At 39.9% G+C, this 18,681-nt stretch overlaps 2 protein-coding genes across 2 annotated transcripts in view; one reads left to right on the top strand and one right to left on the bottom strand.

Moving 5' to 3' along the window:
- LOC144203402 (retinoic acid receptor gamma-A-like) overlaps positions 1–18,681 on the top strand; it is a 57,332-nt gene that overhangs the window by 1,086 nt on the left and 37,565 nt on the right. The gene's annotated exons all lie outside the window — the stretch shown is intronic.
- Positions 637–9,618, bottom strand: LOC144203621 (nuclear receptor subfamily 1 group D member 1-like). Its single transcript, XM_077727157.1, has 8 exons — positions 9,098–9,618; positions 4,871–5,182; positions 4,705–4,793; positions 4,471–4,615; positions 2,953–3,500; positions 2,683–2,868; positions 1,877–2,087; positions 637–1,793 (listed from the first exon to the last, which is right to left on the bottom strand). Exons 1-8 carry the CDS (start codon positions 9,114–9,116, stop codon positions 1,597–1,599), a joined length of 1,707 nt encoding a protein of 568 aa, XP_077583283.1. The 5' UTR covers positions 9,117–9,618; the 3' UTR covers positions 637–1,596.

The following is an 18,681-nucleotide window of genomic DNA, read 5'->3' as shown; positions in this document are numbered from 1 at the left end:
TATAAAAGTACAAAGAAAAAAAGAAAATGATTAAATTCTCCTTCTCTCACCAGTGATCGCGATGTGAATAATAAAGTAGTTTAAAAACAAATTAAAGCAACTCAGAAATGGCCACTCAGAGAAAACTATATCTCAAGAGATAATAATGATAGTTCATAGATTGAGCAAAGCACCAGCCCATACTTGGGTTCAATTCAAACTATCTCTAAACAACTACACCAAACTAATATTGAAACATATGCTTATGGTAGTTTGTTACCATTTTTAGGCAATGTTGTTGTCCAATTTCACATTTTCCAGGACTTCTATGAGAGATATTAAGAACCACTACTGCTTCTTTTCGTATTGTTGGGCACAATTAATGTCAGTAATCGGTTTGTGTGCAAAAACTCTTTCTACATGTTTAGGATCACACTTTTTTTTGGGAGGGGGGGCAGATTTGTAATTATTAAATCTATTCTAATATAGCATTCACTTCTTAATACATTCTTAAGAATGAAGCGGTTATTCACGTTGGTGGGTCTGTAAGGCCTCTTAGACCAGTTGATAGGTTACCTCCCGTGTTATGTTATGCCTTGGCACTGCTGATGGTAGCATTTTGTTAGAAAGAATAAAAATGATAGAGGACAAAGGAAATGATATATAATATTATTTAATAATAGTACTCTATGGTGTAACCACAAAACAGTTACAAAATATACACAAGTGATGCAGTCAGTTGACAATACATTTAGTTCTTTCATATATTCTCAAATAAAAAGTTTCTTCTCAGAGTGCATGGTTCAAATGCAGTCTATAGAGCAATTCATATTTATATTGTTAATGATGCTGGCTTAATACAATATTTAACATATTCATTAACATATCCAAGACTTTTTAAACTACCAACAGGCATAATATTTACAAAACTTTTCAGAACAGATTTAGTGAAAACTCATCAGACTTCGTCTTATCGACCGATATTTTCTCCCTGATTAGCACGTAGCAACACATTACAACTTAATTTCAATTTTTAAAAATACATCATTAAACAGCTCTCATTCACAATTAGGAGGTGATTTTCTTATGATGTGAAGATAGCAAGAACCATTTCGACAGGGAATACATAAACCCTTCTCGAAACTTTGAAGAATTTCTATTGCTATCATCTATACTGGCATGAGAGTCGTTGTAATATCTGTAGCGTGCCATTTACAATTCAGGTGTGAATGTACAGTCAAAAGTCAAAAATCGTTGGTAAAGGTTTGTACAAACGCCTTGTGTCCGGGCTTGGAGTGTGGACAAAGTCGAGAGTTTGGATCAACGGAGCGCTCCCCAAAAGAGCGGTAACAATTTGGTGAACCAACCAGGAAGAACACAGTTTGAAGTCATTACTGACAGTCTTGGAAGCAAGAGATCAGTCGTGTTGACGGGCTTCTTCCTCCTGCTATGCGTGCACCCACTTCTTTCAAAGTACCCTCTCTCACGCCATCGCAGTCGGCCATGGTCCAACAACAATGATCTGTCATGCAGAGGCCAACATCTGTGGCAGGGCCTATCGTGATGAGAAGCCAAGAAGCGCTCCAGAGCAGACATCTCAGCAGGCCTCGTGCTTGTTTACGGATCAATGCGGAACGCTAAAAGTTTGTCGGAGTGCTGGTTGTTCAGGGTTCGCAGGTCCGGCAGACGTAACAGCAGCTTTGGGAAGAGAGTGATGTCGTCTGGCCGGCGACTCGTAATGAGCGTACGCAGGGCTTTGATGAGATTCTCCTGCAGTTGCTCCACTGCTCCCACATCTACTACACCAGAGCGATCTAATAATAAAAAATAATGTTAGAAATTGACCTTAAAATACAAGGGGAACGAGCTTCTTTTATTTTCAGTGGCAAATTCTAACCTGCAGAAATAAGCACCACAGCCATGAAAAGGGCCATCTCATCTGGTTCCAAGCCCAAAGATCCTAGCTTCTCACTGAAGTCGAACATGGCATCCAATAAAACACCCATGCCCAATGCCCGGAGTGATGCCAAGGAGTAGGTCTGCCCATTGAGGAATGTCACGGTTTTCTCCTTGGGGTCAAATAACGAGCAAAACCTCACCATCAGCACCTGCAAGCAAATAAAGCAATCTTAGGGTTAAAGGGAGTAGATAAATTATCTTAATCCACATGATTTTTTTTTTATATCCTTTACTTAAAAATTGGTCTCCATACTTGTCAGTGTGCCACCGTTTTGTGCAATGTCGACCTTTGTAATATGTTCATGATTATATTATTGCTACATATTTACTGAAAAAAATGTTTGTCTTCAAAATGTTCATTGTTTGGTGCCTGAGACAAATAAATTAACTCATTGACTCCAACTGACAACATTAGACAAATCTGAGTTATTCGTCACATAAGCTGTTTTTCCCACAGACCGCAAAGTAATTTTTTAGAATCACAGCTTACAAGACTACAAATAAGAAAATAGATCTACAGCTTTAATATTTTAAGGGCTTCTCAAGACTGTCAAGTCGACACTCGAGCAGTTCTACGTGTGCAATCTAAGTTTGAAGTGCTAACAGATCATTCTGAAATTTGGTCACAATGTAACATAGGCCCATATAGATCAATCCTCGCAGGCCACTTTTTAACGTTTCCATTAAATGGCTCATTAGCTGCCATGACAGCACACAAATGTAACATGATCAAAGGAACCGTACCTGGAAAGTGCCAGATTTCAGTAGCATGACTTGGTCCTGTTGGGTCAGAGTCTGGAAGCCCGGGATACTCTTTGCAAATTCCACTACTTCTTTAACAGCAGGGGTAAAACACTGGGAAAAGGACTCCCACATTTCCTGACTGGAGCGACTGGCTGGAGCCACCGGACAAGAATTAAGTGGACATGCCTGTTACGAGGAAAAAAAAAATAGGCATCAGTAACTCCCTAGTACTGACATGAAGAGAATTGAGACAAATAAAGGAAAACTCACCAGAACTTTGGCTCCGCCGTTTAACTTCCAGGGACAGGAATTTTGGTTCTGAGAATTAGTCTTGAGATTGGCTGCATAGTGCTGAGATGAAAGACCACCACGGACGGGGCACTGATTCTGATTGGTGAAGTTGTACTTGGAATTGTTGACATTGTTATTCGTCGTGTTATCATTATTGGTGTGGGAAACGGGACACTTTGAAGGGACACTGTACCCCGGCGTCAGTTCTGCCTGAAACGTATGGTGTGCCTGCGCTGTAATGTGACGGGGAGCACCTTCCTGCACGGGACTGTTGGGGAAAGAATTGCCAAGATTGCTATCACTGGCAGGCCTCTTCAGTGGTTTCTTCTCTCTGTTTACTAAGTCGCTCTGGTAGGACTGCATTACAGAGGCTGCTCCTTCGTTTGTTGGATTCTTTGGGCTGCGCTGGGTGTCGGAGGGAGGCGACATCTCCATGGAGGCAGATTCATTAAGACTGTTCATATAGCTCTGCATCTCATCCAATAGTCTCTGCTTCTCTCGTTTGGGAATACGGCCAAAGCGCACAGCTTGAGGAAGAGAAGAAGAGAAAAGGAGCATCTACTGTTAGAATATGCACTTAGCAACAGCAAAAACAAACAAAAAACAATCACAAAACCGCTTTAACTAAGTTCGAATGTACAGCTTTAGATTAGAAACTCAAATGCCTGTATTCTGTAAACTGTTCTACGCAGTGCTTTTTCCTGCTCTCCTGCATTACAGTCCATCCACCCTTTTTTACGGCTCCTCCATTGACAGCACTGTTTATAATTTGCTATATGCTGTCACACCTCCCCTCTAGTCTTTCTTTGCATTCTGTGTCAAAGTTGAGTGCTGCCGCTCTCTTTTGTAAAAGTAGGTTACTGGGTCAAATGTTCTAAATATTATGTTTTTTTAATTTCAAATTGGCACAAGAACAGGTTGAACAGATGAGGTGTTAAGCTGGAAGGGAAAAATCCATTTGAAATGTCAAAAGGCCTAGGTGCTACTTTTCATTCAAATGGGATGAATGTAAACGAATAGGCAACTATCCCAGTTACCTGGTGATTTTTCACTACTGAATTCTGGCTTTTTGAGGTCAACTATAAATTTCTGCTCCAGAAAGATGATTTAACATCACCTAGTTTGCACTTCTCCCAAGAGGCTAAAGCCTTACAGTGGGAAAAAAAGGGAATGAAGGGCACATATATATCTGGAATATCTGAGCTGGTACACTATTTTGCGATAATTAAGAGAACCAAATCACAGTAATGTTAAAATGAGATTGCCTTTAAAAGAGGAGGGTCTGGGGGGGCAAAATCGGGCATCACACTGTAAGCAGGCTCAACAACTCGTGTCCCAATTGCCAAAAATAAACTGCCGTTGTCAACTTTTCTCAGTGATTAATGTCTACTGGGACTCCTTTGCCCCTTTTGCTACAAATCAAAGAGACTCCACATTCAAAAAGAAAGGAGGATAAAATGAAAGGATAGGATATATCTCCTTTCTCTCTTTTCTTACCATCTCGGGACATGCCCACAGACAAGCACTTCTTAAAGCGACAGTGTTGGCATCGGTTTCGGTTCATGCGCATGATGACACAGTTTTCATTCTTCACGCACATTTTGTAGTGGATATTCTGTTGAATGCTCCGTCTGAAGAAACCCTGGAGAAAGCACAAGAAAAGTTAAATCTGTGGGGCAAAAATGGGAACAGGAGCTGGGGGACACCGTTATTGCATTGTGGGTGGCTCACCTTGCAGCCCTCACAGGCGTGGACACCATAATGGAACCCAGACGCAATGTCTCCACACACCTTGCATAGAAGCACCATGCCACCTGTTTCTGTGAAGATAGAGTTGTTTAAGAAAGGGGACAATGGATAAAGAGGTCAGGTCAGAGAATGCTAACTGATTACTTACTAGGGAAGGTGCCTGTAAAACCACAAGGTCTTTTGGCCACTGTGGGATGGCAGTAGGTGGCTGACGACACTGTCGTAACTTGGGCAGATGGAGCATTGTTCACTTCTGGAAACTGGTAGACCATTTTCGGGGAAGGCGTCTCTCCCCTTTGTTCCCCTCTCTGCTTCATGGCCCCAATCTCCTGAAAGGAGACACCCTCTGGGGACGAGGGCTGCGAGTGGGAGGAGGGTGATTGAGTCTGGTATCCACTAGAGGGGCTACCGGGACTTGGGCTGGCGCTCCCAGTAGAGCCAGCATAAAGGATGACACCACCTGAGGAACACACAAAGGGGGGTGGTGGAAAAAAAACTCAGTTGACCCATTTCATTTTTCAATTTCTTCACTTGTTCTATCCTGATCACATTTTAGGACGACTAAACAAATGAATATGCCCCACATATATATTTTAGCCCCCATTTAGGCCAACAGTGACCGGGTTCTTTTAGCAAGATTTTTTTTCTCCATTGGCTAAAAATGGAATAGCAGCCAAACATCTATTTTCTAGTGGAATATCTACTAAAGAAGGACTCTGGAACTTGTGTTGGAACCTTTTAGATTTAGCCTGTCATATAATTTTAAAAACAAAAAACACTTCTGAGGAATTGTTATGATAAATCCAAAACATGGACTTCACAAAGGGATAATATACAAATACACAATTGATATACATTTTCTTTAAATAACGCATTCATTTTCAAGATATGTTTAATCAATGTAACGCTCCAGGAAGGTTTAACGGAATAATTATCCTTTATTTACAGTACCCCCATGTTAGTCACTGTAGGGTCATGTATGCCATTCATGAACTGGCCATTGTCTCTGGATGTCACATCAGTTGGAAATGCCCTATTACCCTCGAATTCGGCTTCACTGCAGCCACCCCCCTTGTTGTGCAGACACTTTTCTTCCCACCAGATAAAAGCGTCCCTGTCACGTGCAGCATGAGCCTGCCAACTCCCTCCCTCCCCGGCTGCTCGCTTTCACTTCAGCACAGCCCTTACGCCTTCTGCCGCCCCTCCCTTCGTCTCCATCCTCCACCCCTCCCTTCCTCTCTCCCTCCCCCCACTCCTTTCTGGCTCAGAGCACGCAGACACATCTATCCGCCAGCCACCTGACCGCCAGCTCACATGGACTCTTGACACAGTTCCCGCCCGACTCACAAGGCTCTTTTGCGCAGTCTCGTGTAGACAACAGCAGCAGTAAAATAATAAGCGCTGGGGCAAGATCACGTTGGGAATACTCAGGCTATTAATGCAGCATGTGGGAACTGGCTTCCTACATGGCTACATTTCAAATTGTCTGTTGGCAAACTGGGCAGAAGGTTATAGAATGGTGGCATGACCGCTGCAAATTGAGTAAAATTTTGTTTCGGTGCATATAAAAGATCTGCCTATTAGACTGATTTAATTACATTCGGGGTGAATTGATATATTTAATAGATGATACGGTGAATTAAATACTAACAATTTAAACATTACATTTAATATCTATTGTGCCAAAGCTATTTGAATCAAGTTACTGTTTGATTTTGTGGACAAGTGCTTACCCTTGAATCATTGCCACTATAGTATAATTTATGTGTACATTTTCCATTGATGACCTTGAATCAGGTACTTGCTCCAGTGTTTTTTTTCCACTAGGGGAAACGTGCTGCATTTCTGTACAGCCTTAAATGTCTGCCTCTTTAATTCCTATGCGTACACGTGTCAACAGTGAGTGAGTGCCAGGTAGTCATGGCTTACTGCCATGTGTGGCTCTGACTTCACGAGCACGCATGTGTTGTTTCCTCAACTCTGTTTGCCTGTGTGCGTATGAACAAGGTCAACTTTTAAAAACGTGCACCGCCTGAGTCACGCCGGCCTTCACATGGTACACTCTTCCTGCTTCATTCAGTAGAACAATCCCCACCCACTCCCTCCTGTAAAAACATCCCCTATTCTACTCTCCCCAAACCACTTCCTGGAATCCAGTTTGACTAGGTGTCAGAGGGAGCTCTTGGAATACGACAACACAGTCATGCACAAGTTGCTACACGTGACATGCGGACTTACACTGGGTCAAAAGAGCTATAAATTAAACCAAACAAACCACCCCCTCCCTCGTTCCGATGTTTCCTGACTTACCCTCTCGTGTACTCCCGCCTCTTAGGCATCTGACTATGGCCAGCTTACTGTATAAACATTAATTTCAGATCATGACTCACAGAGAAACCCCACACTTTAACCACCACCACTTACCCCTTCCAACACTTGTTCTGTGTGAACAGAGTTGTACATGGGTGGTAAACCCGAATCCACGGGCAAATGCTAGCTTTATGTGTACTTTTAAAAAGGGATGGTTCTGTAGTGGCAGCTAAGTATTATAGGGCAATGACTAAATCTGATTAACAACACATTTTGGGGTATGTAACACCCCAAAGTTATACCAATTTCATTGGAAAAGGAACAGTAATTCTTCTTTTATTTGGTCAGGTCAATATTGACTCAAGATGTGACTTGCTGATTTTGTGTCTCCGTCACATGAAATGAATGTTTTTGGCTACCTTGGGTACATTTGTGACGCATTCAGATATTCAGACGCGCGTTAACATCTGCCTGCGATTGCCCGACAATCAGTCTGACCTCAAGTTAGTCAGGATTATTTTCAGCTCTCTTGTGACCCTGAACAGGATAAGTGGAAAACGAATAGGTAATTGATAGACATAAACACCTACAGCATCTAATATTTAAATACCACTCTTTATTATTTAACTTTTACAAACCCATGGATTAACAATTTTGGGCAGATTGTTGTATATTTGCCTTTCAGCCCTTTTACGGCAGTGGTCCTCAACCTTTTTCTCAATAAAAGTCAAAGTACCACATGTTTTACATGTTACATGTTTACTACTCCCTTTGCTAACCCAGTCTATATGAAATAGAGATGCTGGCTTTCAAGGACAGTGATCACTACTTTAGATAGTCATTCGAAGCCTTTTAAGGGAAAGCGACTATTTTTGGTCATTTAAAAAAAATCATTATTGTGCTTTAAAATTGTATCAACGTTATCAATTATTACAATATAACTAAAAGCTAAATGAATTAAATTAAAATAAATAGATTATAAATACACCTATATAATTGCCCCAAGTAACACTCTAAAGTTGATTATTTTTCATATTATTTAGATCATTGCATTGCATTGACAGCAATATATTTTAATACATTTTAATTCATTTAAACAAGGAGTATTGGGCATGGGTGCCCATCATTCAGGGCCATTGACGATGCTCGACAATACATTTTTAGGAATGTTCATTTGTCCATCGCGGTAAAAATGAATTGGACGTCAAGTGCTTTCAACGGTAGCGAATTGAGTTTAATGAGTTTCCTGTAACTATAGATAAAAAGTTATAATTTTTGCATGAAAGGGTTAAAGCTCTTTGACCCACTGACCAAAGTCGTTGTGAATAGAGCGGAATCCCCGTGTTGGGCTTTGGAGGGAGCAAAGGAGCGTACACGCGCCTCTTTAGAAAGGAGCGTCTGCGAGGGGCGGGGCTCAACGAAATCATGCGCAGCACGTGGACGAAGAGCTTCCTACACGTGCTTGCCGCTCGATGTGGGGTGGGGACTGGCTGCGTGTGGGAAATCGGCCGCATGATAACGAGTATTATCACTACCGCCTCTACCCATGATGCACCAGACTTAGGAAGAATAGAACATCAAATGCCCAAGGAGACGTGAACATAGTTAGAACGGCTCCATTGGGAATTCTGCGTTATTTTAGAGACCATAGTTATTCCACATCACCATATCGTGTGCTTGATGAAGCGAAGTCACCATTAACCAGTAGCAAGAGTAAAATGGGGGGCTGGGGGTGTGGGAATCCTCATGCTCCGGGGCATTTTAGGTCTCATTCCATGCGAGTTTGTTTACATGCAATAGTTCAAAGGGATTTAGTCTCCATAAAAAGTCCTCATGATGAATATGTACCTGCTATCATTTTTCTCTTTCATAAACGCTATTCATGTATTCCCTCGCTTGCAGCCTTCAGACAGACACTTTTGCCGTGTTTCCTACATTTGTCTTTTAATTAATAACATTTGGAATAGACCAACTATGCATTCACAAGTGCAAATGATCACCTGCGTAAATGACACAATTTCTACTGAGACACATTTGATGTGGATTAATAGAAAAGTACACGTACCTCCAGGGCTGTTCTCCATGTCTCCTTGCAGATCAAACAAACGTCACGTCCCTTGTTCTCGTGTTTTAACGCCTCTGTTCCTTGCCGAGGAGTTTAGTAGACACAGATGATAGAGTCCTGAATCGCCAAGGTATAGAAGGTGTATCTCTCAGATCAAAAGATCAGGGATGTACACAGTGCTTTGGTAAGAAGGGCAATCTTGAGAAAAGATCTCCAAAGCAAAACTCTTAAAAAGTAGAAAATAGAGCAACGCAGTATTCAATCCAAGAAGAAGAGGAAAAAAGCTGCACGGCAAATAGTGGTGTGCTCCTCAAAGGGTTTGTGTCACACTGAACTACTTGTACAGTCACCATGAAAACATGATTAGAGTACAAGTACTTTAACCACTCCCCACTCATCAATAAGAAACACGCGTCCTGAAAATAACCAGCACGTTTTCAGGTGCCTGACAAATGTGACCGTTTTTTTTTTGCTTTGCTTTTCTCGTGTCCCCTCCACCGCCCGTTTGTTGATGCGTCTCTCTCTCCTTCTCTCTCTTTCTGCCCCCACCCTCGTCCTATTCACGCCCCCACTCCGATCGCTCGTGCTCGGCTGTTCATTGGCTGAGCCACATCGCTCGGAGACGGCACATTGGGCTGTTTGCACATTGGAATGCTGCTTTAAGCTCTGCTGCATGTGCGCATGGCATGTGAGCCAGCTCTGCCCTACTGACACACATTTTATGCAAATAGACTGCCTGGGCTTGCAACTAGATGGGGCGGGGGTGAGAGAAGAGCTAGGGTGATGTCCCACTCCGTGTGAAATGTTCCATCTGTTGTTGGAGGGAAAGGCCTCTTTCACACAAGGGCAGTGAGTCTCGACCACCAGTATTTGTGTGTCAGACTGAGGAATTTAAAAAAATCAGCTTGTGGTTATATTGGACGTCTATTCTAAAATCATTCATTCGTTCAATTTCCTTTACAAGGGTCGCAGAAAATGCTGGAGCCCATCCAAAAACTACGCAGTGAAGACTGACCTGGGAACGAACTGTGTGGCCGAGGCACTAATCACTGATCCCCCAGGCTTCTTTATTCTAAAGTGGTCATTCGTTCAACTAGAGCATGTGTTTCAAAATTAAATGCATGGCCTTTTCACATGTGTAAGCAATCTCAATGTTGTGAAGGGCCAGTAGCCACTCGCTAAATGTGTTCCACACATTAACAGCCTGACTCAATACAATGGTGTGACAGAGTTTCGATCTGTCAATTTTCCAATAAAGTGTCCAATAGACACTTAGAGACCCTGATTGTTAACATGTTCTGTCAGACCAAGACAATTAAACTGCCTATGTACAGCATAAAAATCATTGAAGAGCATTGATTTTTCAAGGCATCAACAAGGGCCCCTGTTTTAAACATTAATCGTGTCCTCTTGAGCAACAGCACTGGGGAAGCAACTGTACAATGTGGTTTCTGAAGAATTGTATGAGTATGTTCAGGGATGTGTTCAATACTGCACCTTTTGTCTTTCTAGGCTCCTTCCAAATGAATTTATTTTTCCTTATTCTTTGTTTAAAACCTAATCTGATTATTGGTTAAATGCATTTTTATTGTTTATTCTTCCCAAATGGGAGAAGAAGAAAAACAACAATGTGAAAAGTCAAAAAAATAGTATTATGTGCTGCTATTAGCAAACCCAGGTTTCTCCATCATTTGAAATTGGAACCTTACAAGACTCAATGCATGTCAGTTGTTAGTGTTGTCTGTCATTGTGTCTTTGACCGTGCCATCCATTAGTCTTCTACCACACTCCCTTTACCTCAACTCAACAAAAGTATGAAAATAATAATTTTAAAAAAAAGTGGTTGTCCAGCCTAGGCTGGTTGTTAACATGTGTAGCCTTTGACAACTACAGATTTCTAATGTCAGCCGTTTTGGTAAATTAATTGCCCGTATCTGCTAAAAAGTGTTGATTTAGGCATCAGCAAGGCGAGAAAAAGCGAGGGAGAGACTGTTGACTTTTGGTCAGGGGTGTCAAAGAAATACCAGCAAAGGCCAAGAGGCTCCTGGATTTCAACACGGTGCTGACAGTTTAACCAATGAAATTTCTGCTGAAACAAGCAATATTCGGTTTCAATCAACTGATTACACTAGTAGGAGATCAGATTGGTGTGAAGACGTCTTCATTGGTCGCAAAGAAAACTTGCACCCAATTGGGGGTTGGTTGGTCTGACACCATTTATTTCGGTTATTCTTCTCCGGCATGGATATAGACACAGGAAAGCAATGTTTTTCTGGTTTGTATGAATGAACTAATAAAGGCTCGCAGTGAATGTGGATGTGTCAAAGCATGCGCACATTCATCCCACGGTCAGTAACACACCAGAATTAAACAGTTGGAAGCAGATTGCGCGAGTGAGTGCCATGTTTGTTTATAGACAATCTTGCCTCGTCACAGTCCGCACGTGCATGGTGGGCGGTGCTCAGCGTGACTTCCACTCTTCCTCCCCCACCCTTGTCACGTTCCTGCTCTCTGCAGATTGTGTTTGCACACACCCATGCTATCAGGCCTAGATTGGCTGGGAACGCTCGAATGTAGGTCACAAGCTGCTTGTGGAAACAGTAGTTTTAGAAAGGAGGGGAGCACCAAATGTGACTAAAATGTAGGGTTGTCGTCGAAAAATAGTCAGAAATCCCAACCTTTGGCGGCAGGTGCATCTGGGTCATCTTTTTTTATGACCTAGCTGTGTCGAAGTGTGAGGTTAACCACTCAAATGTTTTTTTTGGATAGGTAAGCTCAGTGAAGGTTTAATTGTCTCTCCAATGTTATAGACGACCACTCAGGATAAATCATTATTAGACATAACCAAACCATCCCAAAAATGGGTTAATGTATATTACCATGGGGAAAAATTGGTACAGTACCAAAGGCTACTTGAGTAACCTAATGCGGTGCCAGGGACTCAAATCCTGGGCTGCCAGACGTGTCCCCCTGCTGAAAGTAGTACACATCCAGGCCCATCTGCGGTTCGCTAGAGAACATTTGGATGATCCAGAGGAGGACTGGGAGATTGTTTTATGGTCAGATGAAACCAAAATAGCACTTTTGGGAAGAAATGCTGGTTCTCGTGTTTGGAGGAGAAAGAATATGGAATTCCATCCAAAGAACACCTTACCCACTATGAAGCATGGGTTGGAAACATCATGCTTTGGGGCAGTTTTGCCGCAAAGGGACCTGGATGACTCATCTGTGTAAAGGAAAGAATGAATGGGGCCATGTATGTCATGAGATTTTGAGTGAAAATCTCCTTCCATCAGCAAGGACATTGAAAATGAAACGTGACTGGGTCTTTCAGCATGACAATGATCCCAAACACACAGCCAAGGCAACAAAGGAGTGGCTTCGTAAACATTTCAAGGTCCTGGAGAGGCCTAGCCAGTCTCCAGATCTCAATCCCATAGAAAATCTGTGTAGGGAGTTGAAAGTCCATGGTTCCCCAAAACATCACTGCTCTAGAGGAGATCTGGATGGAGAAATGGGCCAAAATACCAGCAAGTGTGTGAAAAGCTTCTTCTGAGGAGTTACAAAAAATGTTTGGACTCTGTTATTGCCAACGAAGGGTACATAAACTAATTTTCCACCTGGTTTGCAAATAAATCTTTTAAAATCAAACTATGATTTTCTGTTTTTTCTCTCCCACATTCTGTCACTAATGGTTGAACTTTACCCTTGTTGACAATTACAGGCCTGTTTAATCTTTTTATGTAGGATAACATGCACAATTGGTGGCCTACTAAGAACTTATTTGGCCCAATTTATGTTGATGTAGTACCGTAAAATTTGTTCTAAAACAAGCACATATTGACTCATTGCTTGTCATTGACAACACCAGGTGTCCTATATTTAAACTCTCTGTCTGTGAATGTTTGTTTCAGTGGCATTGACTGCTCAAAGGGTCAAATCAAAGTTGATTTGCGTGGGGGGAAAAACGCCAACCCTATAGTTAAAAAACTTGACGAGATCAGTTTTGAATGGGACATCTTTGTAATAAATATTTGTTAGACCGAACCAGAAATTGTACTCCCCAGTGTTATTAATTAATTAACTTGTCAGTATATATTCATCGTTAATGATTGTAAACTACCAATTTTGAATGAATTGCTCTTATAGTACTTTTGGCAGTTTAAAACCCAGTTTATAGTCCCCTTTATTTATTACTTACCATGTGCCAACATGCAAAAAAAAAGTGCTATGGGTTGAATATTCTGTCCGTCAATGAACTCCTATGCAATATATTCATTCTTATTCACTTCATATTTTGCAAAAGTGAACATTTCCCAATTCATGGAATATTATCAAAATGCGTTCCTTTTAAAGGTGTTTACCAAAATGCATTCGTTTCCCTGATGGAATAGTGAAACAACAGCCCTTCCGTGTGGTGATAATAAGCATAGCAAGTGCATAAAATGTCCTCCCTCACTGAAATGTTTTTCCACAAGACGTCAGTGTTTGATTGTTTCAGTCTCTCAGTACCTTTTTGGTAACATAGACTCTTCTGTATATTTAGCACATTTCTGGAAAGTATTTGAACGTGCTTAATCCAGAGACGTGCTGTCAGATTTTCACCTGAGTCTGAAGAGCACAAAAGTGAATAATAATTACAATTGCATCCAATTATTTTCCATATTACCTGTGCAACTGTGCCATTAATGCATTGCTATCATTTAATGTTTTCAGACACTCATATGCATTCTGATTTTTCATAGCTGGTCTTTTGTATGTGTTCAATAGTCAAAATTATGACTTTTTTCCCTTCTTGTGTGCTGAAAAATAAATCATATATTGGTTTATGGAATCTCTTAAAATGGACAAACCTTTGTTGTTTCACAGACTTAATCTAAGCGGCAATAAATAATACTTTGAAATTTACCTAAAATAAGATAAAACAAATAATACAAAATAAAAATTCAATAAATGTCTTCCAGATTTTTTTTAAATTGCATAAGTTTTATTTATTAATTCATTGATTTAACTTTTAATATTATTAATTCCATTGCCAATACAGACATTGTCAACCACTAAAACCATCTTTTTTATGGGCAGCAAATATCATGGCTGCTAACAGAGGATTTTATCATTTCAACATCTCTGACTGTCACGATCTCTCGTAAAGCCTTCTTGTTCTATTACTTATTAGATTGCAAGTTCACAATACCCGGCTGAAAAATGTGTTTTACATTATTCCACTGGGGGACCATTAAAAACAATCTTATGATTATGAGCTCTTTGTGGGGAAGTCAAATCTTGGCCACCAGTCCTTGATGTTGCAGGAAAGTATAGGCCTTGTCATGTGGCACATATTCTATGTAATCTCATGTACTGTAATCTTGTTTCATGTGTGTATTTGTTGCCAACCCTCAGTGATCCTCCCAATTAGTTTGATTTTTTTGCATTAAAATGACATATGAAGGCGTATCTAGTACACTTCAGTTACCACAACAACAACAAAATATGAACTGTGTACCCAAAGTCCACATAAGGCAAAAAAAAAGAAAAATCCTGGTCTACCTTTTAAATTTTTTTAACAACCATCATTTAAGCAATTTTATAATACTATAAAATGTTTTTGGGATTTTAGAAATGTTTATAGAATGTGTCTGGGAGAATCCTTTAAGCCACTTTTAGCATATACAAACAGGATTTCCAAAAAGTTGGGACATTAAGCAAATTGTATAAATAAAAAGTCAATGCAATACAAACAAACAGTTGCTTTCGCCTATCAACCGACAAAAATTGCTCCATTATTTTGCTTTGAAGCCAAGTTTAAGGACAACCACTTAGAGGTATCACAACAATTAAAGAATAGAGGGGCTTAGCTCCCCCTGGGTGATCTACAGGATGGGATCTGAAATTGCGCACTAGCACAAAACTTCACAAAACACTATGTATGAAAAATTATTCCTGATTATATTTTTTGTTTTTATTATAGTAACAAAAAACAAGTTTGGACAGTTACAGTAATTTTTACAGCATTAACAAAGAGGCGAGAAATCTACAAGAATGTTAATACTTAGCTCTATGGTATACAGATTATCGGATGATCCCGAATTAATGAGTTTTGTCAAAAGAAATCATTTTAGGGTTAGTTTTCTTAAACTTTTTTTTTTGTTTTGCTAATACCAACCACAGGGTACAGTAATAGTTTAATTGTACAGTTTTTGTCAAATTAGAAGAGTACATTTCTCTGATAGTCGTATTCAGGAACATTGTTGTTGTTGTTGTTGGGGTTTTGTTAGGTATTTATTGATTATTTATTTTTTGTGCACTTCATAGTGAAGCTTTAAATCTAACGATACTTGTATGATGACAAAGGAATTCAATTACTGGATTCTGGGTTTGTTTTAGAAGTTAAAAAGAAAAGGTAAATTGGTGCAATTTATGACACTGTCAGAAAATAATTGTCACAGCACTGCAAACAGCATGACTATGCAGAAACTGTGTGGAGGCTTTTAGTGCTCGTAAAATGTATAAAGCTGGGTTTCAAAAACAATTAAAAAAAAAACATGTGATGCAATTGTTCCAACAGAGAAAAGATCATAATTGGGGTGAGAGGATACTTACAATGCATCATCACAGTACTGTATAGAATATGAAATGTTCTGGTTATCTGGGCTCTTTATCATTCTAGAAATTTCTTTGCATGAATATAATCTGTGGTACAAAAGAGCCTGGGGACCACTGAAACACAAAGGGTAAGGCTTTACAGAGTTTGCAAAGATTTAACCCATTTTTATTGATTACCTTGTGTTCCAAGGATCTGTAGGATGAGTATTTTGAAGCATTCATTAAGGCCGAGTCATTTTGTAATATCTTTTGAAAACATTTTTAAAAAATAGGATGATTTTAGTGCAATTTTACCACTCAAAATAAGGAAAATTACACACTATCTGAATACAAAACCTATTACTAAATTATCTGGTATTTTATTGTATCTCTTTAGATGGTGCAATTGTACCTGGTATTGTGACCCGAGTGCATATTTAGGATGTTCAAAGGAAATATAAATAGAATGTATTGTACAGCTGTTTACAATAAAATTGTGAACATAAAAAACAGCAAGTGTGCAAGCACTCTTTGCTTTTGAGGCCTGTTTCATTCTAAAATAATAAACAAGGTGAGATTAGTGAAGTGTTGTTGCTTGTGACTTCATTACCATTTGAGGTCTGCTACATGCCCTTATTTACTACTTTTAATTGGGCAAAAGAACATTCGTTCACATGTTTTTCTGGCAGGTACACAGACATCTCGCTCGGTAGTTAACATATTCTGATATATTTTTGGAGGTAGTTGTGATGAGGTGCCGCATTATCCCATGAGGGAAGTACCACACCTTGCTATTTTTGCATTTAGTTTTCTCTACTTTTGGCCTGTATTTCTAAATAGAGATTTGCAAGACACCTGCTAAAAACGTGCATAGACTGTGAATTGCTGGCATAATGTTGGTGACTCCTGGCTAAGGCGTAATCTTAAATGTCCTAATTATTAAGAGTAAACGTTTTACAGGGTGTGTTTGCAGCGCTTTCTGCAGACATGGAAAGCCTGTTTGCAAGCTGAGATGACACCTCAATTTGCCACCATTTTAATTCTAATATATATAGTATTTATTTATTAATTCAAATTGAGCAACCATTTTATCAACACATTTTGGTGCCTTAATTTTGAGTTACCTTTATTTTCAATTAGCAGGGACGGTATCTATGCCTTACTCAACTGAGAACTATGCTCCAGTTTTGGATAGTGTCAAATAAAGCAGGATAAAAAAAATGCCCAGCAGTGGATATGTCTATTGACTAAGATCCTCAGCAAAGAATAACTGAGGACCAAGATAATAGTGGTCTCGACATCCTCTGATTTATCTGCCAGTGGTCCTTTGAATGTTTGGTCACCACTTGCTCTTCCAAATAAACCAAATCCAAACAAATACTCAGTAGCCCCTTGAAGTCCATTAAAATCGAGATGATAAAATAAGCAGATTGTGAGGCTTGAGGGGGGAATACACACAAAACTCCAATTGGACTAATAAATCTTTAACCCACAACCTGTTGGAATTAAGAGAAGAAAAATGCTAAAAGTACTACACGTCATAACCAGGTGTTTCCTGTGCAGTGTTTACAGAGTGTTTGTGGTCCTCAGTCATTGCAGAATACAAGTGAATGTTTGTAAGTCTTGGAGCTAACGTCATGAGCAAGAACCCAAAATAGATTCGCAATTTAACTATTCCTTTCTCCAAGAAAACACATTTTGATTCTGGTAGTGGTTTGTGTAGTTTTTATTCTGTTTTTGTTGCAACTACTTGCTCACGGGGAATTATTGTCTTGACTTACACATCTAAATTATTGCCAGTACTTTTTTTTTTTTTAATCTAGGTCAGGGTATTTGTTTAGGATGCACATTGTTATTAACCCAGATTTAAGTTCAGACTCGATGATGTCAGGTCAGAAATTATTTGACATCCTTCCGACTAAAATAATATTCAATTAGGTATGTATTAATATCAGGTAAGAAGGTCATGTAAAATTTCTTTAAAAATGTATTATAGAACCAATGAAAAAGAAAAAAAATGAAAACAAACCATCGGTCTTTGTTGAAACATTCTTGTGCAAATATTTTGTGCATTTCTTTACTTAAATATTAAGTAAATCCAATCGCAAAGATCCCTTTATAAAACTACAAATGTCTGAAGTACCAATACATATATAAATTGTTTGTTATGACGCTATGCTTTGCAAAACACTAGCTTTATAGTTAGATAGGATGTTGTGACAAACAAAAACGTTGTATAAAACGTTGTAAAAAGTTGTATACATGTACACTTTTAGTGATTTTGTTTGGATACGAATACTGCTGAACACATTACCCATAATGGACTCATTGACCAAAATGACATGTTAACTATCTAAATGCTTCCTGACTATCGATGTGATGCGAGCTGAAATGGCCTTCAGCTACAGGGAGGAAGCCCTTCAAATTTCCAAGACCGCAATTTGGAAAATTCCTTATTAAGAACCTCCAGCGTACTTCTCTTGATCTCTTTCTCCTCCTACAATTGCTCGTCTTGATTACGCTCGCATCCAATCATGTCACTTTTTGTCTTACCGAGCCCCCCAATCACCGTGGGTCCCCCAGGCAGCAACACTTGAACATATCTGCTATAATTAGAGAATCATTCCCACATGTGGATCAAACTCCTCTAATCACCGAACCCTCCAATTCCACCGACTTTCTCCATTTTACTCCCTCTGTTTTTCTTATTTCCCTATCTCACACTCTTCCACCCTCTCCATGCCCCTTTACACCCCCCCCCCCCCCTATTTTCCCTCTCGTTCTGATTAAATTACCATAAGTGCAGGTCTTGGCCAAGATATGCCAGCTTGTTCTTATTAAAACTGTCCCTGTCAGAGTAGAGTCTGTCCAAATGGCTGTGAGCAGTTTGTGTGTTCGAGGGGTGGGCTTGGATGGGGTTGGCGTGGTGTGTTAGGAGAAATGGGTGGGGGGGGGGGGGCTTGCGCCTATTTGTGTTGAAAAGAAAAATGCACCCAGACAAT

The sequence above is a fragment of the Stigmatopora nigra genome, chromosome 10, assembly GCF_051989575.1.
Source record: "Stigmatopora nigra isolate UIUO_SnigA chromosome 10, RoL_Snig_1.1, whole genome shotgun sequence".
Classification (NCBI taxonomy): Eukaryota; Metazoa; Chordata; class Actinopteri; order Syngnathiformes; family Syngnathidae; genus Stigmatopora; species Stigmatopora nigra.
Note: the sequence above shows the minus strand (reverse complement) of the source record. Positions and strands in the feature narration are given on the sequence as shown.

What these genes read in the sequence shown, in the direction of transcription:
- LOC144203621 (XM_077727157.1), bottom strand. An exon ending in ACGCCTGTGAGGGCTGCAAG is followed by an intron (nt 4,616 to 4,704) that starts GTGAGCCACCCA and finishes TGCTTTCTCCAG; the next exon opens with GGTTTCTTCAGACGGAGCAT. An exon ending in TGAAATCTGGCACTTTCCAG is followed by an intron (nt 2,088 to 2,682) that starts GTACGGTTCCTT and finishes ATTTGCTTGCAG; the next exon opens with GTGCTGATGGTGAGGTTTTG.